We start from the raw sequence: 20,997 nt of genomic DNA, 5'->3' as shown, positions 1-20,997 counted from the left end.
CTGTAGAACAATGGATACAAGGGATGGGAGGGGAGGGAAGGAGGGAGTTTGGGGGGGGCTTCCCATAGGAGGCCATCCATCTTGGACTGTAGCCTGAAAGATGGGGGGAAGTTTGCCAGACAGATATGGGGAGGTGCTGCTGGTGGAGAGAGAAATGGCATTCCAAGAGGTGGGAAGAGCACATGCAAAGGCAGGGATGGATGCTTCTTTGCCACTTAGGACTCTAACCTCAGCTCATTTGTCGGAACAGACCACCCTGAGGCTTTCCTCAGCATCCACAGGAATCTACTGCACTGAGACAGAAAGGCACCCTGTGATCCATTCAATCCAAACACAGGGCAGAGAGGCAGGAATGCAGCCACAGCACCTGCCCCTCCCCCTCGGGGTGCTGAGGAGAGAGAGCGGCCCCACCATTCTAAATTCTCCAACTCAGTGTGAGGCGAGCCCAGCTCTGAGGAACAAAGAGGAAAACTTCTGCTCCTTGAATGTCTAGTCTGATCCCCCTGCCCTCCAGTATCTCCCCTGCACTGTGCAATTACCTAGGGCTCGGCATCTGGCAAAGGTAACATCAAAGGTCCTCTTTGGCACTTGCCAGGTAATCCAATGGACACGGAAGCCCTGAACAGTACCAGGTTATTGACATTTGAACAAAACTGCTTACATGTGGCCTGCACAGACCCCAGTCCATTTGCTCTTAACTCAGCCTGTAAGAGCAAGTCAGAATTAGGATTGCTCCCATTTTACAGATAAGAAGCTTGAGGCTAACAGAGGTGGATGAATTGCACAGAGGTGCACATTTGCAGAGTGCTGGTGGCAGGCTTTTCTGATGCGGGGCAGGGGTGGGATGGGGAGATCGTTATCATCTCTCCACAACGTAAGAGCCAAAGAGCTGCTGTAGCTGAGGCCACCTGCCTCACAGTCACACAAACCCAAACACCGTCACTAGGATTACAGCATGTCACTGGCTGCCCCAGAGGCCGGGACTGGCAGCCCACATGCCTTCCCAGCAGTGAGCTGGGACCAGCCCGCGGGATCAAAGTTTCCATGAGGGTGGCGTCTTCCCTCTGCCCCAGCCAGCAAATGACGGGGCTTGAGTTCTCCCCTCTGCCTGTTAACTCTCTCTTTTCCTTAAACCCCACCGTCCATTCCCTTGTGCATTTTCCTCAGGCCTGTAGATCGGAGTAGCAGTAAAAAGCACACACACAAAAATAAAGATTGAGAGAGAAGCCCTCACTACTGTCAGCCACCGAAATGGATGGACACGGTCTGCTGCTAAGCACAGGCCATGTGAAGGAGGACATTGTAGTTGGGAAGCACTGGGCAGGCTTCCAGCTTCTCTCCTGACCATGCAAACCCCAGCAGAACACCCCAGGACGAGTGGGGGCGGGGATCAAAACTCAGAGTGTGGACAGAGCCCGCCCAGGGGCGCTAGGTGCCAGGGGGCCCCAGGTGGCAGGTCGGTGTGGAGCAGCCCTGTGGCTGGGGCACAGGGCATTGATCCATTTGCAGTGGAGAGGAAGAAACCATTTCCGTCCGTGACCCTCTAGCCCAGCTTGTGAACACCAGGAAGGGGGAGAGATGCTCCTCAAACACAATCTAAAAACCCAGCAGAGCCAGCTGGCCAGATGTGAGGCGCATTTTACGTCGGGCAGCATTTCCTCTCCTCCACGCTGAGAGGCTCCGTGCTAAGCATCTCTTCTGGAAGAATTTAATTCTGAGCTCAGAGTCCAGGGAAAGAGGTTTCTTCAGGCAGGGAAGCCCCAAAATGAGCCCGTTTATCTCTGGCAGGCCCTGGGTAAGCTTCCTCTCCCCCGAATGCCATTTGCGCACTTTGAAATAAGTGCAGCAAATTAGTCACGAGCCGCGGCCAGCTAGCTTGGGGCCTGGGGCCAGCCGCCCAGCGGCTTCTGAGAGGCAGCTTTGCATGGCCCCCACCTCAAGAGCACAGTGGAGGCAGCTGGGCTCCTGCGGGGCGAGAAAAAGCGATTCAAGCCTGGGGGGGTGGCAGCTCGAGGCAGCAAAGCGTTACCTGGATCACAGGAGCATGAAATTAGCAGCAGCGAGCAGGCTGGAGCCAAGAATAGCTTGCCATTGCAAACTTGCTGCCTTCGGACAGCCCAGACCTGAGTTCTGTGTCTGGGATGCTGCAGGGGAAGCGTCTCCACCTTGGCACTGGTCACAGTCACTCCTGGGCAGGCCAAGAAGTGAGCAGAGGGCTGCTGTCCCCGTGAGGGGTGCAGGTGGCGTCCTGTCTCTGGGTTCTAAGGCCCCCTGTTTGGGGCACCGGCCTCAGAAAACTAAGGGGTTTGTGGCTGGGGGCCTGGATGAGCAGGGAGGGCTGGCTAGGCAGGGAGGGAGGGGCAATGCCTGTTCCAGGGCTCAGAGAGGTGAGGGAAACAGGAGCCCAGATCCACCAAGGTGTGATGGGGTAGCCAGGGGCCCAACGGCACAACAAAGCTGGGGTCAGAGCCAGACAGGTAAGGCCCAGAAAGATGACCCAGCCACTCCAAGGAAAGAAGGCCCCATGAGACCTTTGCATGCTGTTCTAACATCAGCCCTGATGCTTGGCCTGAGCATGGACTCTCAGGCCTTCTCCAGGCCCAGACACTCCCTGGGGCCACTATAAATCTGGCTCTTCAATAGCTTGGAAGCCCTCCTCAGACTGTGATCTTTTTTCACACTTCCTTCGGAACTACTGCCAGAGGATAAGCAAAGTTCCTGAGGCTTTCTGGAATAAGCCTCCCTGCCCTCCCTCCCCTCTGTGTAAAGCTTTCCAGGGCAAGAAGGTGCTCTTCCTCCACCACGAACCCTCACCTTCCTCACCTGCATTTCCTCTCTCTCTCCCTCACTGCTGCCCCCTCCTACTCTTCTGCCTAAGAGGCTCACTCAGGTCTCCCTTGGGCTAAGAAAAAAAACCTCTTTGACTTCACTGTCTTTGGCCACCAAGCCCCTCCTTCCTTTCACTCCAAACTCCCTCAAAATGCAGCGTCTGCCCTCACTGTGAATGCCTTACCTGCTCCTGGGTGGCTCCAGGGAAAGACTCCTTCAAGGGGTCCTCTTTGCAGCCCACCCATAACCACGGCCTGGTCTGAGCCCTCAGGCTCCTGTCACCACATGCCACCCACTATAATGGGCTGAACTGTGTCCCCCCCAAATTCACGTCAACACAGAATCTCAAATGCGACCTGACTTGGAAATAGGGTCTTTGCAGGTATAATTAGTTAAGACGAGGTCACACTGGATCAGAGTAAGCCCTAAATCCAAGGACCAGTGTCCTTACAAGAAGGAGAGGGCACAGAGACAGACACACAGGGAGGGCGCCCAGTGAACGCAGAGGTCGAGACTGGAGTTGTGTTGCCACAGGCCAAGGGAAGCCAAGGCTCGCTGGGAGCCCCTGGAACCTGGAAGAGGCAAGATTTTTCCCAGAGTCTTTGTGGGGGGTAGAGGGGGAGCACGGTCCTGCTGGAGCCTTGCTTTTGGACTTCTAGCCTCCAGAACTGTGAGAATAAAATTCCTGCTGCTCTACACCACGTGGGTTGTGGTAGCTTGTTAATGGAACAGCCACGAGAAACCACTGCACCTCCCCTCCAGCGCCCCCTCCTGGACTCACGGGCCACCTCCAGGCCCCCTCCTCGGCGGCTCAGTCCCCTGCACTCTCTGCCATCGGAGGGGCCTCATTAGCTCCCTCCTTCCTGTGCTACAGCCCTGCCCTGGGAGTTCATCCCCCAGCTCTGACGGTGCCCCATGCCTGCCTGCGTCACTCCCTGACTCCAGAACACTTTCCGCTGCCAGCTGGCCATCCCGCCTGGGTGGCCTGCTGAGCCCAAGCTCCAAGCTCCCAAATCAAAGGCCTTCAAGAGAACCGACAAGACCCGAGGCCGCATGGTTCCTCCCTCCTTTTCTCAGTGTCCTCCCTTCAAAGTTTCCTCGGTTTCCCTTTCACCCTCACCCCAGCTCCATGATTTGCCGCCCCCCCACCCCTGCGTACCCATCACCTGACTGCAGCTCACGTCCACTCCCCCCGGGTCCCAGCTCTCCCCTCGCCTTTGCTCAGCTCCCTCCTCCGCCCACAGCCCCTCACCCACAAGCCAAGCCCATTTGTCCTGTGCTTGTCTGCCTCAAAGGGCCCAGCAGCGACACCCCCTCCGCCAGTAGCCTGGCCTCCTGGCCCCTCCTTGGAGCTCCCCATGTACTGTCCCCTCTCTTTTGGACCTTTCTCAGGCTCCAGTTTGGTTAAATGATGGGGCACGTGGGGGTGAGGGAGGCTAACAGGTGCTCCCATGTAGCAGGCTGCAGAGGGGTGTTTATTCCAGACGGTACTAGGGAGCTATGGAAGGCCTCTGAGCAGCAAAACCACATGACCAGTGCCAGGTCTAGCGGGTCGCCTGGCAGGAGCGGGTGGCAGGGGCTATGCATTTATCCACTCATTCATTCATTCAAGAAATGATAAAGGTAGTCAATCCCCAAAGCTCACTCACTTACTCAACAAGTAATGGCCGAGCCCCTGCTATTTGCCCGTGTGCTGGAGCTGGGGTGCTCTAGTGAGGGTGGCAAAAAAATGAGGAAGCAACAAGTTTTAAAAAAAGACTGCAAGTTATAACATATGGGATAAAAAGGAAAACCAAATAAGGGGGTAAAATAGAGCCTAGTGGGGGATTGATGTTAGAGAGGGTAGTGAGATGCTAATGTGTGAACAGAGACCCAAGGATAAGCTGTGTGACGGGTGAGGAGAAAAGCTTTCTGGACAGAGGGAACAGCAGACAGCTGGCTCTGCGGCATGAATGAGCTTGGAGTGTTCAAGCAACTGAAAAACCAGGGTGATTCTGGAATCCAGGGAGCGAGGGAGAGAGGAGGGGACTAGGCTGGGGGTATGGGCAGGGCCTGGGCGTCCAGGCTGGGGTTGGAGTTTGGATGTGGGATTCTAAACAGCTGAGAAATGTGGTACAGGCACCCATTCACCAAGCCCCCACCACATGGTGCTGTTCCGAGTGTTCATCACGTCTTTGCTCCCTCTATGTTGCAGAGGAGGACACTGAGGCTCAGAGAGGTCGGGTACTTGCCCAAAGTCACATAGCTCAGACCCAGTCCCCCGTCCCCTTACCTGGCGCAGTGGACAGCTTCTCTGTTTTGTCTTAAAGAGACCACTTCTGCAGCCTCCATAGAGAATCGACTGAAGGGGGCGCCCTGGGGGCCAGCGAGGCTGAGACTGTGGAGGGGAGAACTGGAGGGACTGAGACGTTTCAGAGGTAGAATTGACAAGACTTGCTAATGGGCTGAAGGTGGGGGTGGAAAGACAGAGGGAAATAAAGGTAACGCCTCAGTTTCAGGCTTGAGCAACTCGACTGGGCAGGGGTAGGGAAGGAAGTCTGCTCCGGTGTAGTCTGAGCGTGCGGGTAAAATAATGACCCCACAGTGAGATTCCAACCCCCTGAATACGGGACCACGGCGTCTAATCCTGGGACGACGGTCTTCCTCCCGTGCCCTCTCCCCGCCAGCAGTCCAGCACTGACACGTGACTGGCCCTCTACAAATGCGTATTGATTAACTCATCACTCTGCTCATATTTATTGAGCCCTATAGCTATTAACAGGGGATTCAGTCCAAGTTCCTGCTTTCGTGGAACTGACATTCTGGTCAAGCAGACAGCTGGCAAATGCATAAACAAATAGACAATATGTCACGCAGTGATAAGTGTTACGAAGAGAAATTAAGCCAGGTAGGCACCTCTACAACGGATCTCACAACGCTCGTAGGGGGAGAACCACAAGGGAGCGGCTAGTCCTGGCAAAAGACTGGCCTGGGGACAAATCTGCCCACCCTCTTTCTTTGTAAATACTGGAAAATAGTTGCACCCCTTTGCTTACGAATTATCCACAGTGGCTTTCACTCTACAAGGGCAGAGCTGAGTACCTGTTAAACAGGGATCCTGTGGCCCGCAAAACCTAAAACATTTACCCTCTGGCCCTTTAGAAAATGTTTGCCAGCCTCGATCTAGTTTCTTAAATAAGGTAATGGAGCCCTAAGTTACCCCGCAAATTTGACAAAGAGTCAGAAACAATCCAGCTCTCCTGAGCCCCAGGTTTTTCCACCACGCAGGGTGAGCGCGGAAAATGGCAACATCACTTCCGTCAACCTTCCACCCCACCTTCGCCAGGTCCCTGACCAGGGGCAAGCAGGCCTTGGATCTTCATCTTTATGTGCCCCCTACGCACCCTCAGGCTGGAATCTTAGTAGGCAGGGAGATGGCTCAGAAACAGGTAGAGGGAAAGGTCAGAGAAACAGGGAGCCTGTAAATCCACACACAACCTCTGCGGGGTGAGAGCTGATTCAGGGCTCGGTCCCTGCTGACGCTCGGCCAGCCTGTCCTTCCTCTTCTGCAGCCTGATCATGTGGCCAGGGCAAGGAGGAAGAGGCCTTCCAAGGAAATTCCCCACCTACCCTCAGCTTCTGCAGCCCCCAAAGGGCTGACACACATCAGCAACCCAGGGCTGATGGCTGGGGACAGGGACCAGGCCCTGTGGCATGTGCCTAAAGAGGAAGTGGTAGACAAAAAACCAAAACACAAGCAAAAAAAAATGAGGTGGCCTGGCGGTGCTCCAGCTGCTCTCTGTAGAAGGAAACCCAGGAGCACAACCAGGAAGAGGCAGTCCTGAGCAGAGTCAGCTGCACTTCCTCACCCAACATGCCCTCTCCTCTACAGGGAGGCTGTTTCTCTTTGGGGGTTCATGTGGGCAGAAACCACAGGCTGCTACAGGCCTCGGATGCATGTGTGCCTGCGTGTGTGTGCACACACAAGACTTCCAAGAGGGCCTCCCAGGTCGCTGCTGCCACCACGGATCCCTCCCAGGTTACGGCCCTGTAATGAAGGCGCCCGGCAAAGACTGCAGTTTGGTTCTGCTCTCCGGGTACTCGAGATGATCAATCACATCGAGAAGACACTGGAGCACGTAAGGCCCAGGCCGTGTTCTAATTTGTCGAGGAAATCACCTCTACACTCTAAGGATGTGTGCAGGAAGAAATAAAACCGAAGGCAGAGGGGGAGCAAGCGATAGCCTGGGAGGGCCAGGGAGCGGGGCGCAGCCGTGGACAGGGGCCCTGAGCACACAGGGAGAAAATAAAAAGAGAAGTTGAGGCCACTGAAGGCATGACTGACAGCGTTTCAGCGTTTCTCTCCCTCTGCAGGACACAGCAAGAGCTAAAAACAGAAGAAAAAGCCATCACAGGTATATTTACTGGGAATAGCATGCTGGCTGGGTCTGCAGTTAGAATCAGAGGGTGGACAAGGGAATTAAAAAAAAATGACTCACTTTGGTTCTAATTTTTAAAAATGGTTTAGAGCAGCCATTCATGCTAGCCCAGGCCACTGGGCAGCTGGGAAGAGGGACCTGCCCTCTCTGCCTGGTGGCCACTCACCCATGTCCTGCTCAGGAAGCCTAGAACCCCATCCTAACCTGCCTGCCCCCCAGACCACCCCCAACTCCTCCTTTCCTGGGATGACAGGGCTCTGGCAAAATCCCGCTTTAATATGCTTTCATGGTGTAAGGAAGGGTGTTTCCCTCACTTAGCACTATTCTTCAGAATTCTGCTCTTAAAAAGTAGATTGCCAGGGCTTCCCTGGTGGCACAGTGGTTGAGAGTCCGCCTGCCGATGCAGGGGACATGGGTTCGTGCCCCAGTCCGGGAAGATCCCACATGCCGCACAGCGGCTGGGCCCGTGAGCCATGGCCGCTGAGCCTGTGTGTCCGGAGCCTGTGCTCTGCAACGGGAGAGGCCACAACAGTGAGAGGCCCGCGTACAGAAAAAAAAAAAAAAAGGAGATTGTCAAATGGAATCTAGGCACCTTTTCCATTCGGAGAGATCTGAGTTGCACTAGGAGTGGACTGCAGGAGCGTCATGATCCATCTACACCCAGAATGGTGCTTCTCAAGGAACAGCATGTGGACAGAGGAGACCTGGATACCTGCTACCCTGCCAGCTGGCCATGTCAGGAGCACCTGGCAACAGTGCCCAGGCCCACCCCAGGGAGGAGGAGCCAGCACAGTGGAGCCTGGGAATCTGGGTGTCTGCCAAATGCCCCAGGAAACCTGATGCAGACTCAGATACCCCTGGGTTACGGCCCCCACTCTTGTCTTCATAGCCCTGTGGCATCAGCAAGTCACTTATTGCTTCACTTTCCTCCTCCGTGGGCAAAATGCATCCTTATGGCTGGATGTGAGGTGACAGGCAAATGGGTGGAGCAGGGCTTTCAAATGACAGGTTGCAACCCTGTTCATAAAGGATATGAAATCCACTTAATGGGTCACAACCAGAATTTTATTTCATTTTCTCTTTTGCTGCCTTCTTTCCTGTTCCTGAATCATCTGCGTGCTTTTCCGGGACCCCCTCCACTGTGCCCCGAGCCCAGGCCCTGTCTGCTCGCAGACTGCACTCAGCTATGTTTCTTGCTCTTCCTCAGCACTCACGGTCCCCTCTCCACTGGACCATTCACATGAGTACACAAACTACCTGCTATTTCTCCTGTGTTAAAAATACAACAAACCCGGAAAATCTGTACCCTCTTGACCACACATCCCCTGTAACTCCCGCTCCAATGCTCCAGAAGGAAAGAGTTGCAGAGCAAAACTCCTAGAGGTAGTTCCCAGGTTGGCGGTCTCCCCAGTCCCTCCCCCATCCTCTCCCTCACGGCCTCGGGTCCAGTTTCTGCCCCTACCCCCATGTCGCTGCTCCCCAAGGCCACCAAGGGCCCTCACGAGGTTAAATCCAGAGGCAAACTCTCCACGCTCCTCAGCCTGGGTGGCTTATAAGCCATTTATAAGATCAGCACGGATGATCACTTGCTCCTCCTTGAAAACTACAATCAGAGATTTTTTTAAGTGTAGGTACTGCTTCATGAAACTGCTCTTTCCATTACAGACATGTACGTTCTGCCAGATGAAATGTGTAGTGTGAAAACACCTGGAAAGGCTGATATGGAGCCCAGGGTTAAGGGCATGGACAATGTGGATTCAGATGGCCCGGCCTGAGTCACTGACTTTGTGCCTGGGAACAAATAACCTGTAGTTTTTGAGCTTTGGTTCCCTTCTCTGTAAAATGGGTATAATAATACCTATCCCTGAGGGCTGTAGTAAGGAGCAAAAGAGATAAGGAAAAGAAAGCTTCTGGCACACAGCAGGTTGCTTAATACATATCGTGGAATTAATAAACAAGTCAGAGCCCTTAGTACAGTGGCTGGCACAGGGCGAGGGTTTGATAAAGGCGGTGAATGTTAGGAGGATTCGGCCCAGTCCTCACACCGCAGCTACCATGTAGGAGATGCGCAGTAAATACCAGACTTCCCTCCCGGCGACATCTGGAGCGTTCTGTACATGCTGCGGACGCTCCATGGTGGGTCTGTGTTCAGAGCACCCAGGGGCCACGGAGCCTGGCCCCAAGCCACACAGCGGGGGAGGGCACCGCTAGGACTGGGGCTGAAGGAAGTCCTGTCACCCTCTGGGCTGCTCCCAGCTACCCTGCAGTCCCACAAGACAGACAGACCCAGCTTCCTCCCAGGTACAGAGCTTTTACAAAATCAACTACCCAGGGCTCTTAAAACTCCAGGAGCAGGTCACAGTCCACTCCCTGATCCAGCACAGAGAGGGTCCTGGCTGGTCCTGGCAGTGACAACAGCCCAGGAGAGCAGAGGCCGGGACTGTCTCCATTTCCCTGTCCTCCGTTCTCATGGCTTCACTTGCTCTGGCCTGTGTAACCCTAGGTGCTAGGACATCCACTTCGGGGCCCAGTCGGCCCTAGTGCTCCTTTTTCAGGAGGCTGGCAAACAAGAAGGGAGAGGAAGGTGGCTATGGAACCCCTCAGCTCACACTGAGCGTGTGCCCAGAGGAAGGGCTGAAGTCTCTTTCCAGGCTGTCAGGCATCAGGGGACAGAAGAGTCACGTTGAGGAATTAAGCCCAAAGCATTTAGGTCAGGCGAGCACCAGACCCTCCATCCAGTGAAACAGAGCAGGACCTTATGGGGCTCCTGGGCACAGAAGCCCTTCTGTACCCCCTTTCTTGTAGGGAACAGACTCCAGCCTCCATGACCTGAGTTCCAAGGGGCAGATTCGAACAGCTGTTAATCAGGGAAGAGAGGGGATGCAGAGACAAGGGAGGGGCAGCCAAGAAACAATAGTACAGCCTTGCGGCAGGGCCCTGGCCTCAAGGGATATAAACAACAGTGTCTTTAAGCTCTTTATAGAATTAAAACCCAACAAATGGAAGATGTCAGCATTCTTCATACCAGAGAAACTCATCAAGAAGATTACCTGAGGGCTCCCCTGGTGACTCAGTGGTTGAGAGTCCGCCTGCCAATGCAGGGGACACCGGTTCATGCCCCGGTCCGGGAAGATCCCACATGCCGCGGAGCGGCTGGGCCCGTGAGCCATGGCCGCTGAGTCTGCGTATCCGGAGCCTGTGCTCCGTAACGGGAGAGACCACAACAGTGAGAGGCCCGTGTACTGCGCAAAAAAAAAAAAAACAGGCCCTGCACACACCCTGATCTTATCAGCAACCCCACCCTTGAACCGTTGCTATAAAACTCCTCACCAAATCCTCCAGGTTGGGACACAGAGTTTTTCAGGGCAGGAGCCCGCTGTGTCCCCCTTTGCCTGGCAAAGCAATAAAGCTATTCTTTTCTACATTACCCAAAACTCTGTCTCTGAGATTTGATTTGGCACCGGTGCAAAAAAGGCTGAGCTTTTGGCATCACCACCTCCATTTGTAAGGGTCCCAGAGAGGACCCCACACTCTCTGAAGACCAGGTTAAGGAAAACCATTCCTCGGACTTCCAGTAGGGAGCCTGCTCTCATCCTCCCCTCCACTGCCAGCTTTACCACTTGTACTGCAGGAAGTCCTTCTAGTGGGCTCACCTAAGTCTCTCATGATGTAGCCTAAGCCCATTCAATGGATGCTCTGGTAGAGGCAGAAGACAGCTATTCATTACCCCCACCTGCTAACCTTTCTCTTGGATCATGTGGCTGCATGTTAGCCTCACCTAGAGAGCTTAAAAATGCTTCTGCCCAGGCCCCTCCTTCAATGTCACCAGCATCAGGTGGGTAGGGCAGGCGGGTAGGTTTTTACAACTCTCCGGGTGATTCTACTGTACAGCCAGAGCAGAGGACGCTAGGGGAGATGGAGAGGCCAGAGTACGCCGGTTACCAGCACAGGCTCCACTGACCTCCAGACTGGTCCACAGCCCAGTTCTGTCACTTGCTAGTCAGTGACCTTGGGTCAGTGGCTCCAAATCTGTGAGGCTCAGTTTCTCCATCTGAAAACTAGGGCTACAGCACCTAACTCACCAGGTCATCCTGCAGATGAAGTAAGATGGTGGGTCCAATGGCGGCAGGTATAGGCTGTGTGGCAGGGACTTTGTAAAATCAACAGGTCATTACCAAGACCTCTGATAATCTGTCCTTCTCTAAAGTAGTTCATCCTGGTTGCTTTTAACCCTTCTCCTTGAATTGGGATGTCTGCCCTTAGTGGTAAGAATAGTTCCCAAGTCATGCTATCCTGCTTCTTTGTGGGGCTGAGGGGTTGGGCCAGGACAAAGGTGCCATAAATGAGAAGATGCTCAGAGACCTGCTGAACCAGATCAACCTGGATCCCTTCCCTATGCAGGAATCCCACGTCATGTCTCTGCTAACCCACCTGAAACGTCAGAACTCCTTTGGTGGTGGCCACTGTGACCCCCAGATCTTCTTCTCTTTGTAAAACCATGACACCCCTATCGTGGATTGGGGTGATGGGGCTTTCTTCCCCAGCCATATAATAACTAAAGCAACAAATATTTATCATGTGCAACTCTGTGCTGGGGGCACAGGGATGTAGAGTAAGAGAACTGTACTCACTATTCCTGAAGAGCAAACGGTTTGGCGGGGGAGGCATTCTCATCTTTGAAAAGGGTACTGTCACCACGGATAATAGCAGTTCCCACCTCACAGGGTGCTGGGGGTTAAATTAGTTAATGCAGGCAAAGTGCTGAGAGCGTTGCTACCCCACAATAAGTCCTCAGTACCATGAGTTGTGGGGCGAGGACCTGATGGGGAAGTACGTCAGGCTCTGGGGACCCAGATGAGGAGCCCGTAGTTCAGAAGGGTGGAGGCAGGGGAGGTTCCCAGGAGTAACAGACACACCTACCTCCTGCCCCACTCCCTGGTCTGGGCCCCTGGGGCACCTCTGGTCAGGGGATGGACGGGATGGCAATAGATGGCCAGGCCCGGGTCCTGGCCCCGCTGACACCAAGTCAGACTGTGGGTCCCACCCACGACCTGGCCATGTCCCGCAGCCCCCTGAGAGAGGAGCCCTGGGCAGGCCAAGGCGAATGGGAAGAATGCGTGGGCAGGGGCCATGGAGGCCTCGTGGCAGGGGATGACCGGGAGAAGGTGTCATCACCACCTTCTCTGGGGCAGAAAGGGGGTGTGTGTCCGCCTTATAGTCCCTGGCCCAGCGGCAGCGCTACAGGCTTGCAGGAGAGGCCAAGGAGGTCCCCCACAGGATCAGGGATGATTTACGAACCCCAGAGCCAGGGGAGGACTGGGGTGGGGGGCAGGGGGAAGTGGTAGAGGTGGTGTGGGGAAGGGATCAGGGATGCTGACAGCTTGGAAGCTGGGTCCAGAATCCAGGGGTACAGCTAAGGCACCTGGGCTTCCAGGGTGGAAAAGGAGGCCAGACCAGGGTCAGGCTCTCCACAGGAAGAAAGATAATAGGGTTTGGCCAAATCAGGGTGTGGGGTGGCCTCTGTCTACAGGACAGTCCCCTCTGCACTACCCTCTGAGCAGGACAAATTCTACAGTCATCTATCCACCTAAATTCTCCGTAAAATTGTTTACAGCCCTTCCTAGCTATGTGATTAGGGGCCGGCTACTGAACCTCTCTGAGCCTCTGGCTTTTTGCCTGAAAACAAAAACAAAAACAGGGTTAATGAGCAACGGTGTGTTTAACACCCTTGCCAGCATGGTGGCCCAGAGTCAGGCTCAGAAGACGGCTCCCCAAAGCACCATCTTTTCCTATCAATTCTTCCTCATTTATGCTCTAATTTTTTTGGCTCTGGGCCCACAGTCCTGTGGTGAGTTTATTCAAAGTTCTTATTCCAGAGAACGGAGACAAGGGGGCAGGCGAGCCTGAGAATGCTTTCTAAACCACCCCAAGGGTGTTCCAGGCAGAAGAAAACGATCCTGAGAAGGGGGGTGACCTTGAAAGTGACATAACTGGGGAGGGGGTCTGTGCAAACACCCCTTACGGAGTCAAATTCCCCACCCAATGGTATCCATCCCTGGGAAATATAAAAAGTAAGTACGGAGAACATCCAACATCCAGACCCACAGCTAATTGAGTTGCAGGTGGTGGCTGGAGACAGACCCATTTGACTCTCCCCCGCTCGCTCCGCACAGAGTAGCCCTCAGGTGACAGCACAGACCAGCCGCCTCTCGCAGGGAAATCAGGAAGAAAGGGGGAAAGAACTGGGGAGGCGGGTGGCGGGAATGAGGAATTAGGCAAAGAAAAATGGCCCACAAAATGCAGAAACACCCCAGCATGCTTGCTTCCCAAACCTGGCCCATGAATCGAGGGGTGACAGGTCTCTCATCTCCGATGCCAAGAGCCAGGAGCTCCGGGCAGCCGCAGGTACTACATCTGCACCTGCCAGCACTTGGAAAGAGGCAATAAAGCATAGCAGCAGGGCCTGGAATGCTAAGTGCCTGCAGCTGGGAAGGGACTGCCTCGCAGCAAGAGCCGCTCACGGCACACCTCCACTGGGCGACGGACACTCCCAGAGACTGACTGCACATCCTCGCCTGCCCTGGGCAGCCCCGAGGAGGCAGGACAGGTGCACATGGAATGTAGCCCTGGGGGCCACCCAAGGCTGGGTGCTGGCCCAGACAGAGAGGGATCTTCTGGATGAAGCCCAAGTGCGCTGGCTGATTTACGGAGGCTGGCAGAAAGCTGGGACGCTTGAGTCACTGGTAAATAAAAGTGGATCATAAAGCACCCTGGCTAAGCCAGCCAGACGTCTGGAAATACACCAGGGCCACATGCAGCTCAGAAGTGTGGCCCCATCCCTCGAAGGATAATAACAATAATAATGTTTATACAGAACTCACAGCGGTGGTGCCAGACCCTGTTCTAAGTGCTTTGCATGCCTATTAATTTACTTAATCCTCACAACAACCCTAAGAAGGTGGTGGGTGTATTATCCTCCTGTTATATACCTGCAAGATGAGGTAGCACCGAGAGGCCAGGGGGCTAAGAACAGAGGCAGGGTTTGAACCCATGCAGTCTGCTTCCAAAAGCCCTGCCCTAGCCAGTGCTTCCCAAACTCTACCACGCCTGCCAGTCACCAGGGTGGCGTGTTGGCAGCTCCTGACTCAGTCAGTCTGGGGGCCTGAGACTCTGCATCACTAACACACTCCCAGTGACGCCTGGTCCCAAGACCACGCCTTGAGTAGGACGCTCTAAATTACTATACTAGGTTCTGTGACAGCCCTTCCCTGCAGAAATGAGTTTATACGCACTGCTCTGGCCTCTGTGAATTCCTCAGGTAACAGGGAGAGGCCCCCACAGGGTGTCAGAATCAAGGGGCTGGGGCTGGAGAAGGGAGTGTGAAGTCTCAAAATGCCCATGTCCACACCTCACCTCGGCCTTATTCAATCAGAATCTCTGGGGTAGGGCCCAGATTGGAATTTTTAAAAAGCTTCCTGGGTGATTCCACTGCGTGGCCATGGTAGAGCCCTTCCAGACAGACAACAGGGATGCCTCAGTCAATGCGTCAGACTCATTGAAAGTTCCGTGGGGTTAGGTCAGGGATTTCAAAGGTGCTCTCAGAAAAGGGGTGGCGAGCCAACTCCTAGGCCAGTTGATGGGTATGGCTAGGGTCTGCTAGGGTGTCCTCTTCTTGTCCCCTGGGGCACCCCTGGAGGAGAGGAGCAGCTGGCAGCCCCCGGCCTGGCATGCCTTTAGAGCACCCTGCTGCCCCCATCCATGAGCTTTCAAGAGAGAGCAGACCCTGCCCCAGATCAGCTGCGGAAACTGAGGCTCCTGATAGAGAGGAACCACACTGAGCCCTCTCTTCTCCACTAAACGTGGACCTTAGCCCCCGTCCTATCTCCACCTGCCAGCTCAGTCGTACCAAGAATCCTGCTAAGTCAGTTTATGGAGAATCCCCCCACCCTTGATATCTTATCACCCTTGAGATCTGATCAAGTTCTTCATCCCCCACCCTTGGTGTCTATGTCATTGGCCTGCCTTTAGCAAGAATCCCCCTACCCTTCATTGTAAATTAACTATACTTCAACATTAAAAAAAGAAATAATTCTCAAATGCTATGGCTACTTTCCAAGTAAGGTCAGTGACAATTTTTATACTAAACCAAATTATAACGAAACCTTAATTTATGAGAAAAAAAAATCCCTCTATCCTGATGATTCCTCTTAGCAATGTTCCAACCACTGACCCCCTCACTTTGCTCCTTAGCTATAAATCCCCACTCGTCCTTGCAGTATTTGGAGCTGAGCCCAATCTCTCTCCCTTACTGCGACAGTCTTGACTAAAGGTTTCCTTACCACTTTAACAAGTGGCAGAATAATTTTTTCTTTAACGCTCTCCTGGCCCATGGGAAATGTCGCCCCACAAAATGAGCAGCCCCAGATGGAGAGAGAGGGCTTGATGCCACTGCCAACCAAACTGAGACTCCTCACCTTGACATTCAAGGCCCAAGCAAAGCCTTCAAGGCCCAGGAAATTATCTCAAGCCTTATTTCTCTCTTATGTGCACCCCACATATAGCAAAACCAGATGCTTCACTGTTCCTCATAAACATCTGCACTTTCCTCCCAACCTGCCATAGCTCAGAGTTTTCCTTCCACCTGGAATGTCTCCTCCCCATTCTTCTAAGTTGCAGAGATCTCTCCCCTAATGACAAGACTACTTACGCCCAGTCTTCAATTCCCCATCTTCCATAACTACACAAACTCCTATCTGAGTTGGGTACATGGTTCTCTGGGATAAAGACAACACTTAAAGACTACACTTCCCAGCCTCCTTTGCAGTGCTTGTGGTCACATGACTGACCAATGCGATATGAGCAAAAGTAATGTGTTTTACTTCCCAGAGTGTTTATGTTCTTATACCTGTCCTTTTCCTCTTCCTATCTGATGTAATGGCTAGAACTCCAACAGCCATCTTGGACTATGAAGTGATCTTGAATACGGAAGCTACACATGGTGGAGTAACTAGGTTCCTGCCAACATGGAACATCACACTAGCATTGGGCTGGCCCCCTCCAGACTTGCACATGAGAGAAAAATGACCTTCCATCTTGTGGTAGCCACTGCTCTTATGGAATTTTCTGCAACTCACAGGTGAACTTAGCACTATTATATCCACCCTTTCAAACTCCTGGAGGCATGGACTCTGGATTCTTGGTTACCATACCACACTGCACAGAATCAACATTTGCATCTCCTCCCCAAGTTAAATACTAAGCAATGTGAAGGCTGGGACTGTCTCTTATCCATTTCCATCTTCCCCTGCCACGTGAAGCATGAGGCCTCATATACAACACAGAGCATGTTTTAGGACTGAAGTGAATTCCATCTACGTACTATACTCCACACAGCTTCCCAATTTGCATCCATACTCTTAGGACGCTACAAGCCTCCCTGGATGGGTGCACCCAAATGAAGTCACCCTTCACCGCCTCCCAGGAGGAACACGCCTTACCAGGATGTCCGAGCTCTTAGGCTCCTCCACTGTAGCTGGGTTGGAACAGTTGCTGAGTTTGAATATCCAGTACTCCTGGGCCGTGACAAAGAAGTTCCATGGCAGCAGGCCACCGATGCCCAAGCTGAAGAAGATGATGTAGGTACCACTGAAGCGGTCCTTGGGCCTCTGCAGGCTGGGCGGTGGGCGGTCCAGCAGCTTTTCAAGCAGTGCTTCTTGGTCAGCTCGGAGAGAGCTGCTTGAAGTTCTGTAGGTGGAGTTGGAGCTTTGATGAAAGTCATCCTCTGAGACGATGGCCACTGTTGGAGCAGAGAGAGAAGCAGAGATGGGGCAGGTGATCAGAAGCTGAAGCCGGGACTCACCCGTCCTACAGAGCTGACTGTGTCCCCACTCTGAGGTCTACAGGGTCACCAAGGCGTGGCTCGAGAGCTTCAGGTTTAAAGATTAGGGAGAAGGACAAGATGTCACACTGTAAGTGACCTCAGGTTCCCCCCAGTCCATACAAGGGCAACAGAGTAGCAAATAATTGTGGGGCAGCTGGGAGTAAGGCAATGCGGCATGGTGGGGCCTGTGGCAATCAATCTGCAAGGGCAAATCTGGTCTCAAGGCATCGAACTTTCTAAGCAGCCATAACAAAAGGAATTAGGACCCCTGATGAGCACACAGTGCTCTCTAAACTCTTCAACTTTATGTGAGAAAAGCAAGGAGCAGGAAAAGTGTGCAGAATATGGTACTATTTGTGCAAAAAAAGCAGGGATGGGGTAGATGGGAAGGAGAAAATACACACATATGTATGTATATCCTCTGGAAGGACACACAAAAAATTTCAAACAGTGGTTGCCTCTGAGGTGGGAGGCTAGGGATGGAGAGGGTGGGGACTTCACTGCATACTCTTCTGCGCCTCTCGAATTCTGAACTTTGTGAATTATCTGTTCAAAAATAAAATTATAAATAAAAATAAAGGCATTCAAATTAAATAATATATAAAAAAAAAACACTCATGGTGTCTAGAGCTGCCCCCAGAAGCTGGTTTGAAACATCTAATAGTCCACTCTCTCATTTCATTTGTGGGGAAACCAAGGTCCAAAGAACGGGTCACAAACCAGGTCAATGGCCAAGCCTGAGCTTGCAGTTCCGGCCTGGGTCCCCACCTCTGTTCATCACATCCCACCATGAGACAGCAACTCCCCATTTGCGGTAGCAGCTGAGACAAATTGAAGATTCCAGGTTGCCAGTAACAATTGTGTACATGGCCTTGGGCAAGTCACCATGCTCTGAGCCTCACCTTCCCCATCCCCATCCGCAAACCCAGGGAAGCCTTTTTACAATGGTTTTTGTAAACTGCAACTGGCTGGCTATGCTAACAAACATCAGCATCTTCCCTGCCATCCTGGGCTTGTCACCTGGCTGGCTGGCTGCGGAGTTTGGCTGCAAGGTAGCATGCCTACTTTTATGCTCTATATAGCACATAGGCCATGGCAGTAGCTTGATAAATGGGAAATATTTCCATAAAGCTGAGGATGGGATACTCTGTAGTCCCTTCTGCAATAAACAAATCAATGCATCTCGGCTCACATAGGAGTCTGAGCCTTAACTCAGAGCATCAAGCCAGGCCAGGTGAGATGGGAACACTCTGTCACAGAGGTACAGAGCCTTATCAGGCTCTGCTACTATTTCGGGAGAGCCTCACAACGTTTCCCAGAATTAGGCAGGACAGGAATTATTGTCTCCTTTTTATCAGAAGCAAAGAATGAGGACTTAAAGTCACTTGATTTGTCCCACATTCAAACAGTAAGAATTTCTGATAGTTAAAATTAAATGCAGTACTCATGCATGTCAAGGTCCGTACCTAGCACTTGAGGCTGACAACAGCGCAGTACAGTAGGTAGTACTCTAAGACCCATTTCACAGGTGAAGAGTGAGCCTCAAGGAGGTTGAGTAATTTGCCCAGAGTCACACAGTAAGAGTAAGGTTACATAGCCAAGCAGTCTGAGCCCATCTGGACTCCTTGGCGTCCCTGGGAGGCAGGTGGCTGGCAACATGCACCCTTGTCTGCTGGCTCGAAGTACAGACTTTCTGGAAGGTCTCCTGGCCAGTGAGTTGTGAGCAGCGGTGAACGCAGCCCTGCAGGGCACCCTCATCAGTGTTTGCTGAATGAATGGACTCTGTGCAGCCAGGATGTTTTCCCCTGCTGGGGCAGCATATACCCTGCAGCAGGCAGGCAGGAGGATGCCGGATACCCAGAGCATCCGAGTCAGCAGGTCTATTTTAAACCCCCCTGGTTGAGCAGAGCCCTTTCCCAGCTTTGCTCACAGGGAGCTCAGCACTAACCAGACAGTGTGGCCACACATGCACATGCGTGCACACACACACACACACACACACACACACACACACACACCATTTCTAAATTAGTGTTTAAAATGTAAAAATTATGACCCATGTAGGACAACAGATAAAGACCAAGTGGTTCCTTCCAGATGCTCCAGCTCCAAGGGTCGGTGCAGGGGCCAACAGCTCGGTCACCCAGGCCACACTCCGCCAGAGTCCATTCTCAGCTCCAGGCATCTATTTGTCCAGGACCATTCAGCCTTGACAAAGCTTCTGAAGGAGTCTGGAATTTCCTCTCACCCAGGTCACAGGCCAAAGCACTGGAGTGAGCAAAGTCTTATTACGCTTTATGAAAACTAGCTGCTGGCTTTTGGATTAAAAAGAAAGGTAAGGAAGAGCCTCGGCTGGTGGGCTGGCTGTGGCCTGGAGTGTGTTCCTCAGGCACCTGCAGGAGCTGGTTGGGCTCAGCCCTGCTCCCGTCCTGGGTGACCTGGGGCAAGGGGCAGCCCCTGCACAAAGCAGCAGAAACTCGCGGGGCCTGGAGTCATTGCAGGCCATCCTCCGGATCTGGGTGCTGGTTTCTAGGAAGATTCTGACTGACTCTGGCTAAGTCAGTCTCGCCTCTGTGTCTCTATTTCCCCACCTATGAAATGGGGGCAGGGGGGCTGGTGAAGCTAACCTACTGGAAAGCACTGCTGGGAAACACGGTGCCACCCAGAGGCCATGGCAGAATCTGCCTTGGGGTTGTGGACACCCCCAGCCTCAGGCTTCCCAGTTTGGACAGTCAGCCACTTTTTGGATACTCTGGGCTGACCTGTCCATACCCAGGCCCCCCATATCCAGGAGGTGAGGTCCAGTCTCAGGAAATCCATGGGGAGGAGGGCAGAGAATCTGGGGGAGAAAGAAGATAGAGACCCAGAAAGAGGGAAAGTGAGAGGAAAGTAGGGGGAGGAGGAGAGAGCAGAGAGGAAGGGGAGGGACGCTGGGGAGGGGGTCACAGCGAGAGGCGCCAAGACAGAGGCCGGGGTCCTGAGGCTCCCGTGGAGCCCCCCAGGAGGGCCGCGACGAGAGGCCGCCGACTGCGCGAGCCCAGTGGGCGACCGAGAGCCTGAAGAGCTGGGCGGGAGCCAGACCCGCGCCCGACCGCCGGCCCGCACTTACTGTCGCCGCCGCGTCGTCGCCGCCGCCGCCTCTCCGCTTACCGCGGCCACTACGACGACTCGGGGATCTGCGGGGCCGCAGGCCGGGCTCCGCCTCCAGGCGCCGCCCCGCCCACCACCGCCGGCGCTTCCCGGTTTGCAAACCTTTCTCCTTCCGGCGCTCCCTGCGCTGCTACCCCATTTCACAGGTGGAGAGAGTGAGGTGCCAGGCCGCCAGGTGCACTGCGCAGGCGGGCGTGCGAGTGCTCCGTGAGCCGGCTCTCGGTGCTGCCGCAGCTGCTTCTCCACCGTGGAGCCCGACCCCATCATTTCCCAGAGCCCTGCTCCCCAGAACCAGGAAGAGTTCTCCACCTGCCCCCAGACTCCTGCGGAGTCTCACCCGCTCCTCCCTGATCCCCTGCTGTTCCCCGCACCCCACCCCCCGCGCCGCCTGAGGGACCCTCCTGTGTGCCAACACCTTCCAGAGGCTCATTGTCTGGCTGAGGCAGGGGCGTAGCTGGGCCGGCAGCACGCAGTCCTCGGGACCATCCCGGCCCCACCAGGCCTTCCCACCAGCCGCCAGACCTTCCTGTCTAAATTACAGGCCAAGACAGCCACCTTTATCCTACCCTCTCTCTGCTGTGCCCCTGACATCCACTGTCTCATTATTGTCACATGCCCTGAAGGGCCGGCGTTGCCTTGTGCCCCTATTACGGAGGGACCTGAGAAAGCTGGGCTTGTGGGAAGCCCAGATGGAGCTGGGATGTAACACCAGCTCTGTCT

General features: G+C 53.8%; 1 protein-coding gene across 3 annotated transcripts in view; it reads right to left on the bottom strand.

Annotated features, from left to right (window-relative positions):
- The window catches only part of SLC29A3 (solute carrier family 29 member 3), a 43,373-nt gene extending 23,053 nt beyond the window's left edge, over positions 1-20,320 (bottom strand). For all 3 annotated transcript variants that reach the window (XR_014292840.1, XM_082610986.1, XM_082610985.1), the window contains exons 1-2: positions 20,237-20,320; positions 16,745-17,043 (exon numbers count right to left, since the gene is read on the bottom strand). Coding sequence is in view for 2 of the 3 variants with exons in the window: in XM_082610986.1 (XP_082467112.1) it covers positions 16,745-17,043; position 20,237 (300 nt within the window). In the remaining variant the exon portion in view is untranslated. The remainder of the gene's footprint in view (positions 1-16,744; positions 17,044-20,236) is intronic.
- Positions 20,321-20,997: the final 677 nt, after the last annotated feature.

Source organism: Mesoplodon mirus, assembly GCF_964341445.2.
Source record: "Mesoplodon mirus genome assembly, chromosome: 2".
Classification (NCBI taxonomy): domain Eukaryota; kingdom Metazoa; phylum Chordata; class Mammalia; order Artiodactyla; family Ziphiidae; genus Mesoplodon; species Mesoplodon mirus.
This window is presented reverse-complemented; position numbering and strand designations above follow the sequence as displayed.